Below are 22,729 nucleotides of genomic sequence, written 5' to 3' on the forward strand. Positions count from 1 at the left end.
GGCGTGGCCACGCCCCCGGGCCCGCCCCCGAAACGCCACGTCCCGCCCCCCGACACGTCCCCGACACGCCCCCCTCGAAAAACCCCGGGACTTACGCGAGTCCCAGGGCTCTGCGCGCGCCGGCAGGCCTATGGAAAATAGGCTCGCCGGCGCGCAAGGCCCTGCTCGCGTAAATCCGGGTGGATTTACGCGAGCAGGGCTCTTAAAATCCGCCCCTTATTGAATAGGAAATAGTACATTAAACATTTCAACAAAGCTTTCCTTTGTAATTTAAATCCCTTCACGAGCCTAGAATTGCACATGTAATTTTCAAATCTAATTTAATCTAGAACATAAGAAAATAAGAACATGCCATACTGGGTCAGACCAAGGGTCCATCAATCCCAGCATCCTGTTTCCAACCGTGGCCAATCCAGGCCATAAGAACCTGGCAAGTACCCAAAAACCAAGTCTATTCCATGTTACCGTTGCTAGTAATAGCAGTGGCTATTTTCTAAGTCAACTTAATTAATAGCAGGTAATGGAATTCTCCAAGAACTTATCCAATCCTTTTTTAAACACAGCTATACTAACTGCACTAACCACATTCTCTGGCAACAAATTCCAGAGTTTAATTGTGTGTTGAGTAAAAAAGAGTTTATATGTCATCTTTCTGGTCAATCAAAGGATCATCTAATATGGTTTATAACAAACACAAAAATGAAAAATTAGTAAATAATTAAATACAATATAAATATCCATAATCATGATACATAATCAAATGCATAAAAATCATATACATAAATACATAATCACATCCATCCAAAGGCCAGATTTTAAAACTTATGCACGGGCGTAGATTTGTTCGCTCAACCCGGCGCGAACAAATCTACTACCAATTTTATAACATGCGCACGCTGCCGCGCGCATGTTATAAAATCCAGAGTCAGCGCACGCCGAGCCTGAGGGGAGCCACGATGGCTTTCCCCGTTCCCTCCAAGGCCGCTACGAAATCGGAAAGGCCTTGGAGGGAACGTTTTCTCCGGCCCCCCCCCCCCCCACCGTCCCCTCCCTTCCCCTATCTAACCCACCCCCATCCCTAACTAAATCCCACCCCCCACCTTTGTTGAAAAAGTTACATCTGCCTGAGGCAGGCGTAACTTGTGCGACGGTGCACCATGCCCCGCCACAGGCCGCTGTTCTGGAGCACTCGACCCTGCCCCCGGACCGCCGCCACACACCCGGCTATGACCCTGGACCACCCCTGATCAGCCGCCGAGCCTATGCAAAATAGGCTCGGCACGAGCAGGGGCAAATTTTCTCGGGTTACGCACGTATGTTACGCGCGTAGCCTTTGAAAATTTGCCCCTAAGTATACATAGGGGCCGATTTTAAATTTTAAGCGCATGGGGTACATTTTTGTGTGCTACTCGGCGCGCACAAATGTACACCTGCTTTTATAACATGCGCGCGCTGCTGTGCGCATGTTATAAAATCCGGGGTCGGCGTGCGCAAGGGGATGCACACTTGTGCACCTTGCGCACCCTGAGCTAAAGGGAAGCCCCGATGGCTTTCCCCGTTCCCTCTAAGGCCGCTCCGAAATCGGAGCGGCCTTTTTTTTCCTCCCCCCCACTTTTCCCTTCCTTCCCCTATCTAACCCACCCCTCAGCCCTACCTAAATCCCCCCCACCTTATCTCGTAGAGTTGCGCCTGCTTCTGGCAGGCATAACTTGCGCGCCGGCTTGCCATCCTCCGGCACAGGCCCCGCCCCCAAACCGCTGCCATGCCCCGGACCCGCCCCCGGACCGCCCATTTTTTAAAGCCCCGGGACATACGCGCATTTTTTGTTGGAGGAAAACGGAGTGAGCAGCGCCTGGGCGAGCTCGTCAAGGATTTCGAAAACATAACACTACTAAACCGTTTTGGATACAATTTGAGTGGCTTCCCTTGAAGAAGATTTGTCGAAACCAGGCCTGGTTGGGGCAAGCGCCACTGAAAAGATCTGTTCCAAGGACTTTGAGTGCTAAACAAATGCAAGTTAAGTAATTCTCTGATCTCTAACGACTGGTGACCTGAATCCCTTGTCTTACACACAGTGTTTTATATCTAGGTCTTTCAAAGTCTTTCAGAAATTGAAAAACATCAATAATCAAAAGATATACAACATTAACAAGGTTAGACAAAATTAATTTTAAGAAAGATGAAGAAAAAACACAATAAAGATATTTTTAATAAAAACAAATTTATTAAAAAGTTCAAGTGGTGGAAGGTGGTGCTTATGATTATATCACAAAAATTGGGCGAGACACCTGGGTCCGGTGCTCTTGAATTATATGAAGCATCACTAGACACCCTTTAAATATATTTTTTATATAAATTGAAACAATTCTTAAAAAAAAAATTTTATATTAAAGATCGAGTTAAGATGTGACACTGGGGTGAAATAAAAAACAATTATAAAAAACACATAAAATAAATGATAAAAGATTGTTGGTGTGCGGGTTGTTTGATTAATCTGTCATATGACAGGGCAAAGGTAGCGCCGGCGCCATTTTGGTTCCTGTTCCCCGACGTCACGAGCATAGGAGATCGCTCCCAGACCCCTGCTGGACCCCCCAGGGACTTTTGGCCAGCTTGGGGGGGCCTCCTGACCCCCACAAGATTTGCCAAAAGTTCAGCGGGGGTCCGGGAACGACCTCCTGCACTCGAATCGTGTTGCCGTACGGCCGGCGCCATTTTGCTGTACTGCAATATGACCATATGGCCCTTGCTGTAATTACACGATTTTAGATTCTTCCCGGGCTGATACAGTAAAAGTCGCGGGAGAGCCGGCGAGAGCCCGCTCTCCCGACACGAGCACAGGCCAGTGTCCTGGGCATGCGATTCAGTATCGGCCCGTATGCAAATGAGGGCCTGCGGTAAAAGGAGGCGCTAGGGACACTAGCGCATCCCTAGCACCTCCATTTTGACAGAAGCGGAGGCTGCCAGCGGGTTTGACAGCCGATGCTCAATTTTACTGGCATCAGTTCTCGAACCCGCTGACAGCCACGGGTTCTGAAAACGGACGCCAACTAAATTGAGTGTCCGTCTTCCAACCTGCGGTCTGCGGGCAGATTTTTAATTTTATTTTTTTTAATTTTTAATTTTTTTTTATTTTTGGGGCCTCCGACTTAATATCGCTATGATATTAAGTTGGAGGGTATACAGAAAAGCAGTTTTTTCTGCTTTTCTGTACACTTTCCTGGTGCCAGCCGAAATTAACTCCTGCCTTGGCAGGCCCTTTTTAATTATCAGGGTCACATTGGCCACCCTCCAGTCTTCAGGTACAATGGATGATTTTAATGATAGGTTACTAATTACTTATAATAGTTATGAAATTTTATTTTTGAGTTCTTTCAGAACCCTGGGGTGTATACCATCTGGTCCAGATGATTTACTAGTTTTCAATTTGTCAATCTGACCTAAGCATTGTTCAGACGTAGGTTCTAGCACAAAAGATCTTACATTGCCAATTTAAATCCTTCCTGGGTCTGAAGTGGAGTACCACACTGGATATAACAAAGGACTACAATGGCCACCAGAAATGTGAGTTTACTCACTTCAGACCAAGGAGTTACATTTGGCAAGCGTTAATTTCTGAAAGTAAAATGTGCGGCTTCGCTGCACATTTTACTTTCTGTATTGCGCGGGAATGACTAATAGGCCCATGAACATGCATTTGCATGTTGCGGGCGCTATTAGTTTCGGGGGAGTTGGCCATACGTTTTCCACGCGCTATTACCCCTTACTGTATAAGGGGTAAAAATAGTGCGTTGAAAACGCGCGGCCAAACGGGAGCTAACAGTACGCTGAGCCAGAGCGCACTTTATTGCATCGGCCCGATAATAGGAGCTACCACCCAGGAAAGAGATCTAGGCATCATAGTGGATAATACATTGAAATCATCAGCTCAGTGTGCTGTGGTGGACAAAACTGCAAACAGAAATATTAGGAAGGGAAAGGAAAATAGAACGGTGGATGTCATAATGCCTCTGTATCGCTCCATGGTGCCTCTGTATCGCTCCATGGCTTGAATACTGTGTGCAGTTCTGGTCGCCGCATCTCAAAAAAGATATAGTAGTTGCAGTGGAGAAGGTATAGAAAAGGGTGTCCAAAATGATAAAGGGCATGGAACAGCTCCTCTATGAGGAAAGGCTAAAGAGATTAGGGCTGTTCAGCTTGGAGGGGGGGGCGGGGGGGGGGGGGGGGTTATGAGAGAGGTCTGCAAAATCATGAAAGGTCTTGAACAGGTAAATGTGAAATAGTTATTTATTCTTTCAGATAACAGAAGGCCTAGGGGACACTCCATGAATTTATCAAGTAGCATATTTAAAACAAATCGGAGAAAATTATTTTTCATTCAATGCACAATTAAGCTCTGAAATTCTTTGCCAGCGAATGTGGTTAAGGCAGTTAGTGTAGCTGGGTTTAAAATTGATTTTGATAAGCTCCTGGAATAGAAGTTCATAATCTGCTTTAATCAATAAAGAATAGCCACTTCTTGTTACCAACATTAGTAGCTTGGGATCTATTTAAGTGACTTGGCTTGGCCACTGTTGGAAACAGGATACTGGGCTTGATGGACCCTTGGTCTGACCCAATATGTCATATCTTATGTTCTTATGTAAGATCTCTTGGGCAGGCACTTACAGCTGGACAGTATGCCAAAGTGGGATGTACAACTCCAAAATACATGCTATTCAGCTGAAGGTGCCTTCCCCAAAGAGCTTATATTTTGTTCAGTTGTAGGTGCTAGCCCTAGAGATCTTATGCTGGAAATATAACACACTCCTTGGTCCAAGGTGGAGTAAACTCACATTTCTGGTGGCCAGAGAGATGCACAGCCCCAAAATGTATACTGTTCGGCTATAGGTGCTCACCTTACGGAGCTTACCCTTTGATTTCACTTGGCATACCTTGCCCAAATGGCCTTGCATTAGAGATTGTGTCCATTGGGATGCCCAGTGCCAATCTTGCTTGCAAGGCCCCTTTGGTCATACTTTTTTCAGCTTCAAGCTCTTATCTCCTTACTCCTGTTTTAAGGCACTTTTTAAAGCACTTTTCTGCATTAGAACAGATTTTTCAGGTTAATTTTTAGTGAGGTTATTTTTGCTTTAGTGCACTTTTTATACTCCGGCTCAATTTGTATCCCATTAGCTTACAAGATCCTGCAGGAACCGCTGCTTTTAATGCACATGTTAATTAAAACACACACTAAAATTTAGCTCCGATTTTAGCCCTGGTTTAATTAAATCAACCCCACTGAATTTTGTTGTAGCCACTCTATAACAGCCTAAAAGACAAGAACAATCCTTTTAAAGCCAGCAGCTATAGAAAGATACATGGAAAATAGAGCCGAGGTACTGTCCTTTTTAAACAGAGTCCTACGATGAATAATAATATTACTTCTCCTTGAAACAGAGTATTATCAGTGTTTTGTCTTTGTCTTCATTGTGTTATTAAAAACAAGCACAGTGTGTGAGAGCAGTGCTGCCCTTATACCAGTAAAAGTATCTGAAATTCAAACGATGCTCCCCCTTTATGACTGTAAATAATTTCATATTCACTGTGCCTCTGATATATTATCTGCATTTAAGTCTGATTTTTAAAGGATTGTAACAATATCTCTCTTGCTTCTGCTGACATCATTTTACACTGGGTTAAATGATCTTTTTTGTATGCAAACTCATTAGGGACTGATGGTTTCTATTCAGAGGCTGTCTGCTGCCCTCCAGCTAGGAGTCCAGGCATCTGTTACTCCCAGAAATCCTGCTTCTCCCTCCCTTTTGTGGCCTTTTACTCCTTCAAAGAGGGGGCAGAGTGTAATTAAAAGCAGAGAAGTTTAACAGGCAAGGGAGCTAGTGACATGCAGGGATCTGTAGTTGGTCAGCCAGAAATATAAGAGATAAAAGAGAATACCCAAGGCAACAGTCTGCTGGCTCTCCAGCTGATTAACAGGGACTGTTTGTATTTGGGATGTTTGCAAGACTTGGCGGGCTGCATATCTTAGAGGGTGGGTGTGAGCTGGGGAGCTGCAGATGAAGAAAACCCCTGCCAGCAGAGTTACAAATGTGAAGGGCAGAAGGATCCACATGTCTCCTGCAGTGTATTAAGCCCCTAGGATGCTGCCCCTTATCACCCATGATGAGAGGACAGTTTCCTTCAGTTTGGACTCTCAGTGTGTACCCTGGATGTCTCCTGTGCCTCTCTATGAGAGTGGATAACCTCTGAGTCATGATGCCACGACACCTGTGACCTTGAAAGATGGGACTGTGCTGCTGCAGAGATAGGAACCACCACCTTCAGCAGAGAAAAGGTATTGCTAACTTTTAATAACTGCATTTTTTTAAACAGGAGTTTTGTGCAATATGAACTCTGTGTGTATTTGCTGAGCAAGGATTTTCAGTATTTTCCATATTGTTCATATGTGACCAGGTCATTAAATGCTGGTGAGAATAAGCAACCCTAATAATTAAGAGCTTGTTATAAACTCAGTTCTTGAGAATGAACTTTTTACTTCTTTTGGAAATTATATTCCATAAAATGCTTATATTTTTATATTATGTTACTATGAAATTTAATTATATGAGCAATGCAAGGGCAGTCACTTGCATGTAAAGTAGTATAAGGTGAATCAGCTCCAAGCCTGTTTGAATAGCCAGGTGTTGATATGTGAATATTTAAATCCAGTTTACTCAGATAATCAGGACAAGTTTTAAAATGGTTTGAATATCATTCTGCTTTTGTTGAAAAAAAAATTTCACATTTAGTTGAATTGGTTTGGAGATATTTGTAAACTCAAAGTATTCAAACACTGTGCAAGTCTTAAAGTAAAAGCAGAAATAAAATCCATAGCAAGATCTGAAATGGGAGAATTTGAATACAAAAGTCAAACCACAAATTTATATGTGGGATTAATCTGCTTTTGGCAAAAAGCTTACTCTACTTTTTGAAAGTTCTGAGAGTTAATTTTCAGTTCTGCTCAGCACAGCCTAGCACAGTCCAGTGAGATCTGCTTGTAACCTGTCTGGAAGGAGAAGCTACTAGTGCTGTCAGCTAAAATTAGAAAAAAAGACAAATACTGAACACTGTTGTCTAATGGGCACACATTTCATTATAATAGCTTTATCTACTTAATTGTTCTCATTGTAAAAATACATTTTTACAATTAGATTTGATATTTGCACAAAATTATAAAACCAAAGAAGAGAAATAGAAATGGGTTAAATTGAATATGTTATTCACTCTTGACATGCCATATTTGTGCAAGTATAAGATGAGGAGATTTTTGATAATGTACATGTAAAAAAAAATTACCTCCTCTTATAATTGCTGCAAAACACCTCTTCCTCTCAAAACCAGCTCAGGCGACATCCAATCAAAGACACGACTGCCACCAAAGAAACTAGACTTAAAATATCGAGCAGAAAAAGCATGCAAAGGCATAGCTTCAAGAATGCTTTCCAACACAGCTTTGTAGAAGGGTGTAGGGGAATGTTTTGCTGGGAACGGAAGATGTGGATAATATAATGAGGGGAGTATAGATGGGGTGTGTGTGGAATTTGAGGGGCGTTCTATGTTTGTGGATTGGTGGTGGAGGTTTTGTATGGGAACATGGGAGTGTGTAGGTGGAGAGAGTACCTGGGGGATGTATGTGTGTTGTGTGTTTTTGAGTGGGAGGAGGGTCATGGGGGGGTTGTGGAATGGTTGCAGGGTATGTGTGGGGTACGGGGCTGTGTATTTGTAGATAATAGATGGTGCTGTGAAGAAATGTGTGTGGAGACATTTGTGGCTTGGGGTTGTGTCCAATTTGGATGTGTGCATGTCCTGTGTGTATGGGGGGTGTCTTGGTAATGGTGTATATGTATATTTGGGGTGTAGGTAGGTGTGACATGGGGATGGATATGTGTATGTGTGAGAGGTTGTGTGGAGGGGTAATGTATGACAGGGCTGTGTGTGTAAGGGAAGTTATGGATATTTTGGAGGATGTGTCTGTGTATATAGATGGGGTGTAGTTGCAGGGATGTGTTTGGGGGGAAAATGTGTGTGTATGAGGGGGGGTGTGGGCGGGGTAAATAGAGAAACTAAATCATTTATTTTCCCTGTCTCTGTGGAAGGGTATAGGTGTGCGTGACTGTACTGTGTGTCTATGATATATATGTGTGTGTGAGTGAGAGGGTGTAGGGTGTGTGTGTGTGGGGGGGGGGTATGTATGGGAGTATGTGTATGTGAATGTGTGTGTAATTTGGACCTGCTTTTCTGTGCCATCCTTTGCCAATTATTTCAGTTATTTTCCCTGTCTCTGTCTCTTTCTGCCTGGGTTGCTCTGTGGCAAATTGCTGGAACAATATGTGTGTGGTGAGGGGAGGGTGGTGCTTTTGGAATGGTACACTGGTAATTTTTTTTTTTTTTTTGAAGGCTTGGTTCTCTGAAAATAATAATCTGTTTCTGGTTTTTCAATTCATGCATTTTTCTCCCTTCCTATCAAATTTGGTGATGTTCCATTCCTTTTTGGGAGATTTATTTTACCTATGGACAGACAGACGAAAGGGCAGATGGATCAATTCCTTTTACATAATTCTTTCCCAACTTCCGTATGTGGGAAAGCATAAAAAAGAGGAAGCAGCATACTGCCCGGTATTATGGGAGAGGAGGAAGTAGATGCTGCTGCTTGCTCTTAGAGAGGGTGATTCTCAAAGGCATTTACATATTTTATCCTCAGACAAGGTCTTTTACACAATGTGGGTGAATTTATGCATGTGTGTCCTGTTCACATTTAAGTTTACTTGAACTGAGCAGAGGCATTCCCAGAGGTGGAGCTGGGGGAGGAGATTACACTTATGCATATAGGGGTAGATTTTAAAAACATATGCGCGCACATGGACGCGTGGTTTTATAACGTGTGCGCCGGCGCACGCATGTTATAAAATCCGGGGTGGTGCGTGCAAGGGGGTGAAATATTGCAATTTTCGCACAGCGACGCATCACGGCCTTCCCCAGTTCCCTCTCAGTCTGCTCTAATTAAGGAGCGGACTGGGAGGGAACTTTCATACCCCCCTACTCCCCCTCCTCCTCTCCTCCTCCTCCCCCCTCCCCTCCTCCTCTCCTCCCTGACCCCTTAAGAGTTCCTACCTTTTTTTGGGGGGTTTGTTTCAGAACGTATGCCAGCTCCTGAGTTGGTGTAAGTTTGTGCGCCGGAAGGCTGCCGGCGCGCGATCCCCTGACACAGCGGCTAATGGACCCTGTACCGGCCGCCTGCAGCCCTGCCCCTCCCCTCCCCCTGGACCGACCCTCCCCACCCACCCCCGGCCTGCCCCTTTGCCAAAGCCTGGCTCTAGTGCGCGTAACAGGGGTTACGGGCACAGCTGAGCCCCTTCTAAAATGTGCATGGCGCGCACATGGCCTGGCTGCACACGTAGCCCCCGTATTTTATGCGTGCGGGCGAATTAAAATTCGCCCGATACTTTTGGATTTTCAAAAGGATATGCATAAACTTTCAGAAATTTTCCATTCACATAATAACAGCTGTAATTGCATGCAGGTAAATTTGGTGAGATACTTTTCAAATTAGACTTATACATCTATGTCCTCTGAAAATTTGTGCAACTTATGCACATTTTTTCTGCGTAACTTAAGAAGGCTGTTTGAAAATTACCCTGTTACCATATTTACCAGAATATAAATGGAGTCGCCTTCTATTCAGACCAGTACCATTAGAGTTGAAATGGGAAATGAATGGGGATACGCTCCCTAGAGATGTGAATCGTGTGTCCGATTGTCTTAACGATCAGGTTCGGCTGGAGGGAGAAAAAAATCTGATCGCTGGAGATGTGAATCGGCCTCACTAAAAAAAAAATTAACGATGTGAATCGGAACCGATTCCGATTCACATCGTTAATTTTTTTTAGTGAGGCCCGACCCTTTTAAATTGACCCCTTACCTTCCCCCACCCCCCCCGAACCTCCTCAAAACTTTTTATGAGTACCCGGTGGTCCAGTGGGGGCGCGGGGACCGATCTCCTGCTCTCGGCCCATCAGAGCCATTTTGACTGCCACTCAAAAATGGCACCGATGGCCCGATTAAAAAAAAACCCACCCGACCCTTTAAAGATGACCCCTTAGCTTCAATCCCACCCTCCCGATCCCCCCAAAACATTTTAAAATTACCTGGTGGTCTAGTAGTGATCCCAGGAGCGATCTCCCGTTCTCGGGCCGTCGGCTGCCACTCATAAAGATGGCACTGATGGCCCTTTGCCCTTACCATGTGACAGGGTACCCGTGCCATTGGCCGGCCCTTGTCACATGGTAGGAGCACTGGATGGCCCTCGTTCCCCTTCTGAGTCAGGGCCAGCTGGACTTAGGCATGGGCATCTGTGGAACTGAAGATCCGAAGCTTGGAACATGAGGCAAGCCAGCACAGCGGGAAGCGCAGTTGGATCAGGCCACAATCTGGACAGGTGACAAGCAGCGGAGTCTGGATGAGGCAGAGGTCAGAGGCAAGCAGAGTTCAATCAAAGATGAGGTACAGGCTGTTGTCAGTGGCAGGCAGAGGTCAATCAGTGTCGGGGTCCAGTCCAAGTCGAGCCAATCTGAGGAGGATGATGAAGAAGAGGAAGGTGAGGGACCAAAGGAACAGGAGGAGACACTGAAGATAGATGGGAGGAAGACTGACCACAGACACAAACCAGACAACAGGAGCCAAGGACAGAAAGCACGGACTCAGGAACACCACAGTGGAGACAGGTACCAAGAAGCAAGATGCAGGAATCAGGAATGCTGGCAAAGCATTTCTCCAGACAGAATCGACCTATGGCCAGAGCATTGAAGGCGTATCCAGGAAAGCCTTATATCCAATAGGAGCTGGGAGGTCATCAAGAGGTGGTGCGTGGCGCGCAGGAAGCCACTTCCCACACTGGGACGTGGTGCACCTGCACAGCCAGCCAGAAGGTGAGAGTGGTGGTCTGCAGAAATAGCCTGCAGATCACCGAGCTTAACACTGCCAGGCCTAGTCTTCCAGCCACTGCGGGGTGGGCTCCACTGCACCCCTGATGCTCCTGAGGCCTCACATCTGGTTGTGGGCAGTTAAGCAAAGTGAGACAGCCACCATTGGAGAATTTTTTGGGGGGACACTTAGTTCTGCTTCCCAAATTTTGCTGCCTGAGGCGGTCACTTCACTTTTCCTCATTGTAGAACCGCCCCTGCCTGCTGTCATACCATGTCAAGAGGAGCATACACTTGTGGCTGGCCCTAAGCAATCTGACCAGTGGAACCAGTCTGCAGGCCTCACCATGGACAATAGTGACAACGGAAGTGAGTTGCCAGGGATAGAGAGTGCATTGCCAGGGACAAATAGCTCAAGAAATCTGGTCTAGGCAGAAAGCTTCATACTCCATGAATCAATTGGAACTAAGAGCCACTTCCGGACACAGCTGCAAGGCAGTGCAGGTGCACTCAGACAATGCCACAGCAGTGGCCTACATAAAGAAGCAAGGATGAACAAAGGGCAAGTCCTTGGCAAAAGAGACAGCCCTGGCAATGGCAAGTGCTGAGGCAGAGTTCCTAGAGATCTCAGCAGTCCATATAGCAGGAAAAGTCAATACTCTAGCAGATTTTCTCAGCCAGCAGACACTAGATCCAGGGGAATGGGAACTAGTGGAAGAAGCATTCTGCCTACTGGTAAGGGCTTGGGGGCTCCGTAGTGGGACCTGATGGCCACAAGAAGAAACACTAAGGCAGTGAATTTCTTCAGTCGCAGGAAGGAACTGGGTTCCAGGGGCATAGATGTGCTAGTGCAGCAGTGGCCAAAGGGCGAGCTACTGTACATGTTCTCGCCCTGACCAATGTTAGGATGATCAGAAGAATAGCGTGACACCCAGGCTTAGTGATTCTAGTAGCGCTAGACTGGCCAAGGAGACCATGATATGTGGGCCTCATAAAGAGGAAGGTGGCAGAGCCCATCACCTTCAAGGCGGTCCCGGCACATCTCAAGCAAGGTTCAGCTGTCTTGGAGAACCAACACATGTTCTCGCTTATGGCCCAGCTATTGAAAAAGAGAAGGTTCAGGCGAAGAAGATATTCAGATCGACTAATTGCGATGCTGCTAAAAGCCAGAAAGAAAACCACGTCACTAACATATGGATGAATTTGGAAGACATTTTAAAGTTGGTGCAAAAGAAAAAGTGAAGCCCTGAGAATAGAAGCACTAGAGATCCTGCAGTTCTTACAGGAGGACTTGGACAAGGACCTGGCAGTAAACATGCTAAGGGTGCCAGTAGCAGCAATATCTTGCTTTAGAGGAAAACTCAGAGGCAAGTTGGTGGCAGCCCATCCGGATGTGGTATGTTTCCTATGGGGGACAAAGCAGGTTAATCTACCATGCAAGCCTATAGTGCCACCTTGGGATCTTAACCTAGTCCTTAGGCCCTTAGCCAGACCACCAATTGAGCCTGTCAGGGAGAGGTCTCTGAAAGATCTGACACTGAAGGTAGTGACTATAATTGCAGTGGGCTCAGCAAGAATGCCCTTTTCCAAGTCCTGGTTTTCCTTCCAGGAAAGGTCATATCAGAATTCCATATTAACCAAGCCATTACGTTGCCAGGATTTAGGAAGTTAGAGTGCATAGGTAAATGCAGAGACCTGATGTAGCAAGTCCCCTGTTTCACGCTTTATCCTAGACTAGGGGTGCCACGAGTCTGGGTTCAAGTCTGGATGGGTAGGTAGACTTCTCTTCCAAGGGCCCTGGTGCTGTCGATCACAATCTCTGTGACCACTTCACACTCTAGATCAAATACTTCCAGGAGGTTCTAGATAGTGAAAAATAAGAGCAGGGAAGCCAAGATTACCACCACAGGAAGAAAGCAGGAAACACAAAAGCGTCCATCCATCCTATATGAAGTCCACATAGTGAGCACTCAAAGAAAACACTGGAGCCCATAATTTGTGTACAAATAAAAGTCTTTACTATATCTTAAAGAAGAAGATCCAAGTCAAGATTACAAAAATAAAATCAGCATACATCCAATGATCAATAAAAAAAAACCAAATGGTTTCTCTGACCATCCTTCTTCTGTTCATTTCCCTTCCTACTCTTGCACCTTCATCCTGATTGAAAATATCCTCACCAGTGATAGTGGGATAACTAGAGTGCAAATCCAGTTCCAGAATGAAATGGGCTGAAACAAATATCTGCAAACAAAATATCCAAACTGGGTTCAAAAAAGTCAACTCTTCAACAGTAATTCAACTATCAAAAATACAAGTCTTTTCAGATAGTGGTTCAAAAGTCTATATCCTTTTCTTCACCTAATCTGTTAGCTGATTGAATGGGTCAAAAGATCTTTGCCCCAACCCTTGGGATACTGGGGGTAGGCCCTTCCCTCAGGCACTGGTCAATCAAAATCCAAAAAGTCTTCTAAAAACTTCTTCATCAAAACCTCTTTGCTAAATGCTTGACTTGCCTTCTGTAAGATCGAGGGGAAATCTCCAGCTCTCCAACCACCTTGCTTTGAGATCTTGGGGAGATCTGAAGCTCTTTAATCAAGGGGAGGTTTCAGCACCTCACTCGTCTTCTCACCCAACTTGCTCCTCACCCACCAACCAACTAAACTACTTGCTTTGAAATCATGAAGGAATCTCTAGCTCTAACTCCTATCTCTTCCTCTGTCGCCTTCCCACTGAAACACTGGGCATACTCCAAAGGATTTTATACCCCAAAAAGCCTATCCTCCAAAAAGGTTATAACAATGGGAGGAATCAAAACTATCAAAAGCTCTGCTACTGCCCCTAGATAGGAAAATCACATAGGGATAATGTTAGTGACTGATATAGCACCATCATACTGAGGTTTTTTTGACATATGCAGGGCCCTTCTGAGATATTTGGAAATGACCATTGAGTTCAGAAGGTCAGATAGACTGTGCTGTTCTCAGGCCAGAAGAAAGGAGAGGCTGCATCCAAGGCCTCCATTGCCAGGTGGATTAAAGAGACAACAGCAGCAGCTTACATAATTAAAAGAAAACTGGTGCCAACAGGCCTAAGAGACACGCCATGAGAGTGCAGGCTACTTCCTGGATAGAATATAGGACAATTGCGCCAATAGATATATTCAAGGCAGCAACCTGGGCATTGGTCCATATGTTCATAAGAACATAAGAACATGCCATACTGGGTCAGACCAAGGGTCCATCAAGCCCAGCATCCTATTTCCAACAGTGGCCAATCCAGGCCATAAGAACCTGGCAAGTACCCAAACACTAAGTTTGCTACTGTTGCTAGTAATAGTAGTGGCTATTTTCTAAGTCAACTTAATAGCAGGTAATGGACTTCTCCTCCAAGAACTTATCCAATCCTTTTTTAAACACAGCTATACTAACTGCACTAAACACTTCCTCTGGCAACAAATTCGAGAGTTTAATTGTGCATTGAGTAAAAAAGAACTTTCTCCGATTAGTTTTAAATGTGCCACATGCTAACTTCATGGAGTGCCCCCTAGTCTTTCTATTATCTGAAAGAGTAAATAACCGATTCACATCTACCCGTTCTAGACCTCTCATGATTTTAAACACCTCTATCATATCCCCCCTCAGCCGTCTCTTCTCCAAGCTGAAAATCCTAACCTCTTCAGTCTTTCCTCATAGGGGAGCTGTTCCATTCCCCTTATCATTTTGGTAGCCCTCTCTGTATTTTCTCCATCGCAATTATATCTTTTTTGAGATGCGGCGACCAGAATTGTACACAGTATTCAAGGTGCGGTCTTACCATGGAGCGATACAGAGGCAGTATTTATTTATTTATTTATTTATTTAACATTTTTATATACGACATTTACCGTTTTATTCACCATTTCCTTTCAAATAATTCCCAACATTCTGTTTGCTTTTTTGACCGCTGCAGCACACTGAACCGACGATTTCAATGTGTTATTCACTATGATGCCTAGATCTCTTTCTTGGGTTGTAGTACCTAATATGGAACCTAACATTGTGTAACTATAGCATGGGTTATTTTTCCCTATATGCATCACCTTGCACTTATCCACATTAAATTTCATCTGCCATTTTGATGCCCAATTTTCCAGTCTCACAAGGTCTTTCTGCAATTTATCACAATTTGCTTGTGATTTAACTACTCTGAACAATTTTGTATCATCTGCAAATTTGATTATCTCACTCGTCGCATTTCTTTCCAGATCCTTTATAAATATATTGAAAAATAATGGTTCCAATACAGATCCCTGAGGCACTCCACTACCCACTCGCTTCCACTGAGAAGATTGTCCATTTAATCCTACTCTCTGTTTCCTATCTTTTAGCCAGTTTGCAATCCACAAAAGTTCATCTCCACCTATCCCATGACTTTTTTTACTTTTCCTAGATGCCTCTCATGAGGAACTTTGTCAAACACCTTCTGAAAATCCAAGTATACTACATCTACCGGTTCACCTTTATCCACATGTTTATTAACTCCTTCAAAAAAGTGAAGCAGATTTGTGAAGCAAGACTTGACTTGGGTAAAGCCATGCTGACTTTGTTCCATTCAACCATGTCTTTCTATATGTTCTGTGATTTTGATGTTTAGAACACTTTCCACTATTTTTCCTGGCACTGAAGTCAGGCTAACCGGTCTGTAGTTTCCCGGATCGCCCCTGGAGCCCTTTTTAAATATGGCTTATGGATTAGCTATCCTCCAGTCTTCAGGTACAATGGATGATTTTAATGTTAGGTTACAAATTTTTACTAATAGGTCTGAAATTTCATTTTTTAGTTCCTTCAGAACTCTGTGGTGTATACCATTCAGTCCAGGTGATTTACTATTCTTCAGTTTGTCAATCAAGTCTACCACATCTTCTAGGTTCACCGTGATTTGGTTCAGTCCATCTGAATCAATACCCATGAAAACCTTCTCCAGTACGGGTACCTCCCCAACATCCTCTTCAGTAAACACCGAAGAAAAGAAATCTTTTAATCTTTCTGCAATGGCCTTATCTTCTCTAAGTGCCCCTTTAACCCCTCGATCATCGAACGGTCCAACTGACTCCCTCACAGGCTTTCTGCTTTGGATATATTTTAAAAAGTTTTTACTGTGAGTTTTTGCCTCTACGGCCAACTTCTTTTCAAATTATCTCTTAGCCTGTCTTATCAATTTCTAACATTTAACTTGCCAAAGTTTATGCATTATCCTATTTTCTTCTATTGGATCCTTCTTCCAATTTTTGAATGAAGATCTTTTTCCTAAAATAGCTTCTTTCACCTCCCCTTTTAACCATGCCGGTAATCGTTTTGCCTTCTTTTCACCTTTCTTAATGTGTGGAATACATCTGGACTGTGCTTCTAGAATGGTATTTTTTAACAATGACCACGCCTCTTGGACATTTTTTACTTTTGTAGCTGCTCCTTTCAGTTTTTTTCTAACAATTTTTCTCATTTTATCAAAGTTTCCCTTTTGAAAGTTTAGCATGAGAGCCGTGGATACTGTTCCTCTTCCAGTCAATTCAAATTTGATCATATTATGATCACTATTGCCAAGCAGCCCCACCACCGTTACCTCTCTCACCAAATCCTGTGCTCCACTGAGAATTAGATCTAAAATTGCTCCCTCTCTCATCAGTTCCTGAACCAATTGCTCCATAAAGCTATCATTTATTGCATCCAGGAACGTTATCTCTCTAGCGTGTCCCGATGATACATTTACCCAGTCAATATTGGGGTAATTGAAGTCTCCCATTATTACTGCACTACCAATTTGTTTAGCTTCCCTAATTTCTCTTAGCATTTCACTGTCCGTCTCACCATCTTGACCAGGTGGACGGTAGTATACTCCTATCACTATAGTCTTCCCCGACACACAAGGGATTTCTACCCATAAAGATTCAATTTTGCAGTTAGTCTCATGCAAGATGTTTATCCTGTTGGATTCTATGCCATCCCGGACATAAAGAACCACACCGCCTCCTGGGTGCTTCTCTCTGTCATTGTGATATAATTTGTACCCCGGTATAGCACTGTCCCATTGGTTGCCCTCCTTCAGTATGTCAATCAGGCCTACCACATCTTCTAGGTTCACCGTGATTTGGTTCAGTCCATCTGAATCATTACCCATGAAAACCTTCTCTGATACGGGTATCTCCCCAACATTCTCTTCAGTAAACACTGAAGCAAAAAAATCATTTAATCTTTTTGCGATGGCCTTATCTTCTGTAGTTGCCCCTTTAACCCCTCGATCATCTAACGGTCCAACTGACGCCCTCACAGGCTTTCTGCTTCAGATATATTTTAAAAAGTTTTTACTTTGAGTTTTTGCCTCTACAGCCAACTTCTTTTCAAATTCTCTCTTAGCCTATCAATGTCTTACATTTAACTTGCCAATGCTTATGCATTATCCTATTTCTTCTGTTGGATCCTTCTTCCAATTTTTGAATGAAGATCTTTTGCCTAAAATAGCTTCTTTCACCTCCCCTTTTAACCATGCCGGTAATCGTCTTGCCTTCTTTCCACCTTTCTTAATGTGTGGAATACATCTGGACTGTGCTTCTAGAATGGTATTTTTTAACAATGACCACGCCTCTTGCATACTTTTTACCTTTATAGCTGCTCCTTTCAGTTTTTTTCTGTTTTTCTCATTTTATCAAAGTTTTCCTTTTGAGAGTTTAGCACGAGAGCCATGGATTTTCTTACTGTCCCCCTTCCAGCCATTAATTCAAAGTTGATCATATGATCACTATTGCCAAGCGGCCCCACCACCGTTACCTCTCTCACCAAATCCTGTGCTTAGAATTAGATCTAAAATTGCTCCCTCTGTTGTCGATTCCTGAACCAATTATTCCATAAAGCTGTCATTTATTCCATCCAGGAACTTTTTTCTCTCTAGCATTTCCCGATGATACAGTTACCCAGTCAATACTGGGGTAATTGAAATCTCCCATTATTACTGCACTACCAATTTGGTTAGCTTCCCTAATTTCTCTTGACATTTCACTGTCCGTCTCACCATCTTGACCAGGTGGATGGTAGTATACTCCTTTCACTATAGGCTTCCCCAACACACAAGGGATTTCTACCCATAAAGATTTGATTGTGCATTTAGTCTCATGCAGGATGTTTATCCTGTTATCCTGTTGGACTCTATGCCATCCCGGGCATAAAGCGCCACACCTCTCCCGGGTGCTCCTCTCTGTCATTGCGATATAATTTGTACCCCGGTATAGCACTGTCCCATTGGTTGTCCTTCTTCCACCATGTCTCTGAGATGCCAATTAAGTCTATGTCATCATTCACTGCTATACATTCTAATTCTCCCATCTTACGTCTTAAACTTCTGGCATTAGCATAAAAACATTTCAAATTTTGTTTTTTGTTTGTATTTTCATTCTGCTTTTTAATTGATAGGGATAAGTTAGAACTTTTTAGCTCAGGTGAGTTTTTAGTTACAGGCACTTGGACTACTTTTCTTATTATTGGAACATCACTGTCGGGATGCCCTAATTCGAATGCATCATTAGTATCCTTTGAAGGTACCTCCCTCCGAACCATGTGCTGCTGAGTTACTGTCTGCTTTCCCCATTGTTCTAGTTTAAAAGCTGCTCTTATCTCCTTGAGAGAAGGGAGATGAGATTTGCTGTGGGGGTCCTTGAGGCGGCTCTGGGTATCTCCCATCCAATATAATTGGCTTTGTTTTCCCATAGGTCCACTGATCTAACAGAACAAAGAAGAAGGTACAATTTGAACTTACCTACTAATTAGCTTTCCTGGAGTCCTGACATAGTGGTCTAGATACCATCCACAAAAAAAAAAAAAAAAAAAAAAGGAAACAGTCAAACATGCTTACAGGACAGGCAGGCAGGAAAGGGGAGCTGCGAGAGGTGTGAATGGAGAAGTTGTTCTCCTTCTTTTCTTTTCTTTTCATTTCTGCCTTATGCCAGCAGGCAAACCTTTAATTGAGGAACATAAGCAACCCCCTCTAGTCAAGGGAAAAGAGTTCAGGCCAAGGAGCCAGAATGAAGTGCTATCTGGGGAAGGAAGCTGAAGAGAGGATGTAGGAAAAAACTTTTAATTTAGGTTATCAGGTTTGTGTTGGAAGTAAAAAAAAAAAAAAAAGAGAATAAAGAGGAAATATACAAGAACAGTGAAGAAGCAAGCTTTGCAAAAGACTACTGACAGTCTCCCTGCTGGGCCAGCCTATATACAACTGATGTCACAGAAAGAAGTCATGCACTCTGCCCCCATCTGCTGGTAAGAAGGAGAATGCCATAGGTCCACTGGTCAGTCAGGACTCGAGGAAAGCTAATTAGTAGGTAATTTCTAATTGTACATTCTAAAAAATGTACAGTACTACACAATGCAATATATTTAAATGGCTTCACTCTAGGGACAGAGAACAGCGCTGCTCACTGCAGCAGATAGGACTTTTCCTCCAGAACCTGAGACTTGCTAGATAGAGCTTTTTGCTGTGGAGCTGTTGATGGGCTCTGCACCATAGGCATGTCTCACACTGAGATTTAGAATGGAATCTAAAAAATCCCCCCAAACTGGATTTTTTTACATCGAGGTTTAGGTTAGGTTCAAACTTAGATTGTGAGCCCTCTGGGGACAGGGGAAATACCTCAAGTATCTGCATGTAACTCGCCTGGAGCTACAATGAAAAGGTATGAGCTAAATACACTAAAAATAAAACCAAAATTAGGCCAGATCTAATATATATTAGGTTTTCCCACAAAGACTAATCTTGGCTGCTGAGATGTGGCTAAGGAAGTAGTCAACTCCATTGCTGGGGGATCCAAATAAAGATTCAACCTTTAGGAGATAGGAAAAAAAGTCCTTTCAGTACTTTTAAACTTTACTAAATGTTCATGGATTAGAATAAGATAGGAAAGTCAGTACTCCTATTAGTAGACCATTTAGACTACCTGCCGTAATTTGTAATAACTCATGTGGGAATTCTAATGGTGGCTGAATATAAAGCTTTTGACCAGTGGAATTATTTTCCTTTGGATCTTTGTAATGAGTGAAATTATCTGTGCTTTCGGAAGCAATTAAAAGCTATACTCTTTGCTCAGGCTTTCTCTAATCAGTCAGAAGGTATTTGAAGGTGTATGTTTTAATTTGATAATTATATACTGTATTAATTGTAAAGGTTTTAATACTGTTTTCTATTTTTGTGTTAAATTTTAATTGTGAATGTTTTATGTGATCTATACTGAACTTTATGGATATTGTGGAATATTATTTATTTATTTATTTATTTATTTATTTATTTATTTATTTAACGTCTCTTATATACCGATAGCCGTTCGCACATCGTATCGGTTCACAAAGAACAAAAAACTTATGGGCAGCGCCCTTACAAATAACAGATAATATAAAATATAATATAATATAATATAATATAAAATGTAATAAATTAATAAATAATAAATAAATGCTCGCTCGCTGTTATCCACTTTAACTTCTACTACTTGGGCAACTGGCATTGCATTCATGTGTGTGGTTTTTGTGTGAGTTTTATATCTATCTATCTATCTATCTATCTACATCCTACTTTCTCAGAGCATTCCTTGTGGGAGGCAAGAGGTCACTTTCAAGTACTATAAAGAAGGGAAAAACTGGCTGCAGACCTAGATCAGGATTCTTCCAGTGAGGGACAGATCAAACCTGTAAAACCCATGAGGAACATACACACAGTCAATAAAAAAAAGACTCTTCACCAAAAATGTGTTGTTCCAAAACAAAAAAAGCATACTGAAGGATAATGAAAGTGTTGCGTCTCTGGACCCTTGGCCTGAGACAGGATTGATTCTACCTGCAGGGCTCCTCCCTACAGGTTTCCTCCCTCAGTATGCGGGCCCAGTCAAAGCAGAGACCAGTCAGGACCTTCACCTATACCAGCCCACATTCCCCTCGACTTGAGCCTTTGGGTGCCGGGGCTGGTAGGTCTTAGGTGGGATATCTGCTTATAGCAGAAGAGATGGTCCATGGTTAGTTTGGGACATAGGCAGATCGAAATCAGGCATATCCAAGGTCCAGGCGGTGGTCAGAAGCAGCCAGTGGTCAGTTGTATCCGAGGTCCAGGCAATGGTCATGGGCAGGCAGCGGTCAGTCATATCCAAGGTCCAGACAATGGTCAGAGGCATACAGCAGTCAGTCATATCCGAGGTCCAGGCCAAAGTCAAAACTAGAGATCTGTACAAGAGAGGAGGAGAAGAAGAACGGTTAGGCAGGGCAGACAGGCAAGGATGAGAACAGGTATGCAATGAGGATGGAAACAGACTTGAACGAAGACAGAAGACAAGCAAAGACAGCTGGTCAAGGATTGAAGACAAAGCTGGATCGAAGACTAAATACAATGCTGGAATGAAGACTGAAGACAATGCTGGAAGCAACACACTCTGGGCCAAATTTTAAAAGGTGTGCGTGGGCGTAGATTTGTTTGCGCAACCCGGTGTGAACAAATCTACACCCGATTTTATAACATGCATGGCAGCGTGCGCATGTTATAAAATCCAGGGTTGGCGCGTGCAAGGGGGTACATAATTGTGCAACTGGCGTGCGCCGAGCCACGCAGCCTTCCTCCATTCCCTCCGAGGCCGCTCCGAAATTGGAGCGGCCTCAGAGGGAACTTTCCTTCCACCTCCCCCTCCCTTCCCCTCCCTTCCCCTATCTAACCTTCCCCCCAGCCCTACCTAGAACCTCCCCCCCTTACCTTTGTCGGGTATGTTGCGCCTGCCTCCTGGCAGGTGTAGCTTACGCGCGCCGGCCAACAGCTGGCCCGCAATCCCGGGTACAGCAGCAAATGGCTGCTGTGCCTGGAGGCTCAGGTCACGCCCCCGCCCCACCCCCGGACCACCCCCGCCCCACCCCTTTTTGTAAGTCCCGGGACATACGCGTGTCCTAGGGCTTGAGCGCTCCGCCGAGCCTATGCAAAATTGGCTCGGCGCGCACAGGGGCAGATTTTCTCGGGTTACGCACGTAGCCTTTGAAAATCTGCCCCACTGCAAGAAGTAGCTAGACCTGTTGCTGAGGCAGTGAGTTAACGAGAGAAGGAGCCCTTTATAGGGCTTGGTGTGTGAGGTCATCAGCAGGCACTGTGCTGCTTTTCAAGCCGCAGGTCCTTTAAATAAAGTGATGTTGGGTGCATGCACACCTAAGGAGGAATGTATCTGGATGGCCCTGGCAGTGTCGTGTCATATTGGAGCATGGCATTTTGTAGCAGAGGGAAGTAGCAGCATCCCACCATGATGGGAGCCTGACAGACTTGCCCGGCTGGGGAGGTGAGATTGGCAATTCGAGGGGGCAGCCCGCAAACCACCAAAAGTAACAGTACCCCATTTCCCTGAGGCCCTAGGTTTTCTGGGGTACAGTTGATGAAAGTGCTTTAAGAGGCTGGCGACCAGTATGTTGGCAGATAGCTCACATGAATTTTCTTCTGTGCCACAGTTTTTCCAGGAGATTAGATACTCAACCTTTTCCTCTCTTTTTCAGGAGTCCAATATCTCCTGAACCTCATATACTTTGTATCCATCCATAGCAATCTGAGATTCAGGTGATACTCTGTAGGGCCATGAAAGCATTACTAGATTAAGCAAGAACATGTGGACTTTTAGCATGGGTGGTAGCCTTAACAGATACATGATGGGGACCACTTGCTAAAGCAACAAGAATGGTCTAATAAAGCATGGGGCCAGGCACATAGAAGGAAGTCATAGGCCTGGGTGCTGGGTA

General features: G+C 43.9%; 1 protein-coding gene across 4 annotated transcripts in view; it reads left to right on the plus strand.

Annotated features, from left to right (window-relative positions):
- The window catches only part of ARHGAP22 (Rho GTPase activating protein 22), a 365,766-nt gene that overhangs the window by 132,829 nt on the left and 210,208 nt on the right, over nt 1-22,729 (plus strand). The window contains exon 1 of one of the 4 annotated variants that reach the window (XM_029609629.1): nt 5,795-6,334. The exons of 2 other annotated variants lie outside the window; for them this stretch is intronic. In XM_029609629.1, coding sequence (XP_029465489.1) covers nt 6,283-6,334 — 52 coding nt within the window. In that variant the 5' untranslated portion in view covers nt 5,795-6,282. Of the gene's footprint in view, nt 1-5,794; nt 6,335-22,729 lie in introns of those variants that run through there. One more of the 4 variants, XM_029609631.1, reaches the window with a different exon arrangement.

Source organism: Rhinatrema bivittatum, chromosome 7, assembly GCF_901001135.1.
Source record: "Rhinatrema bivittatum chromosome 7, aRhiBiv1.1, whole genome shotgun sequence".
Classification (NCBI taxonomy): Eukaryota; Metazoa; Chordata; class Amphibia; order Gymnophiona; family Rhinatrematidae; genus Rhinatrema; species Rhinatrema bivittatum.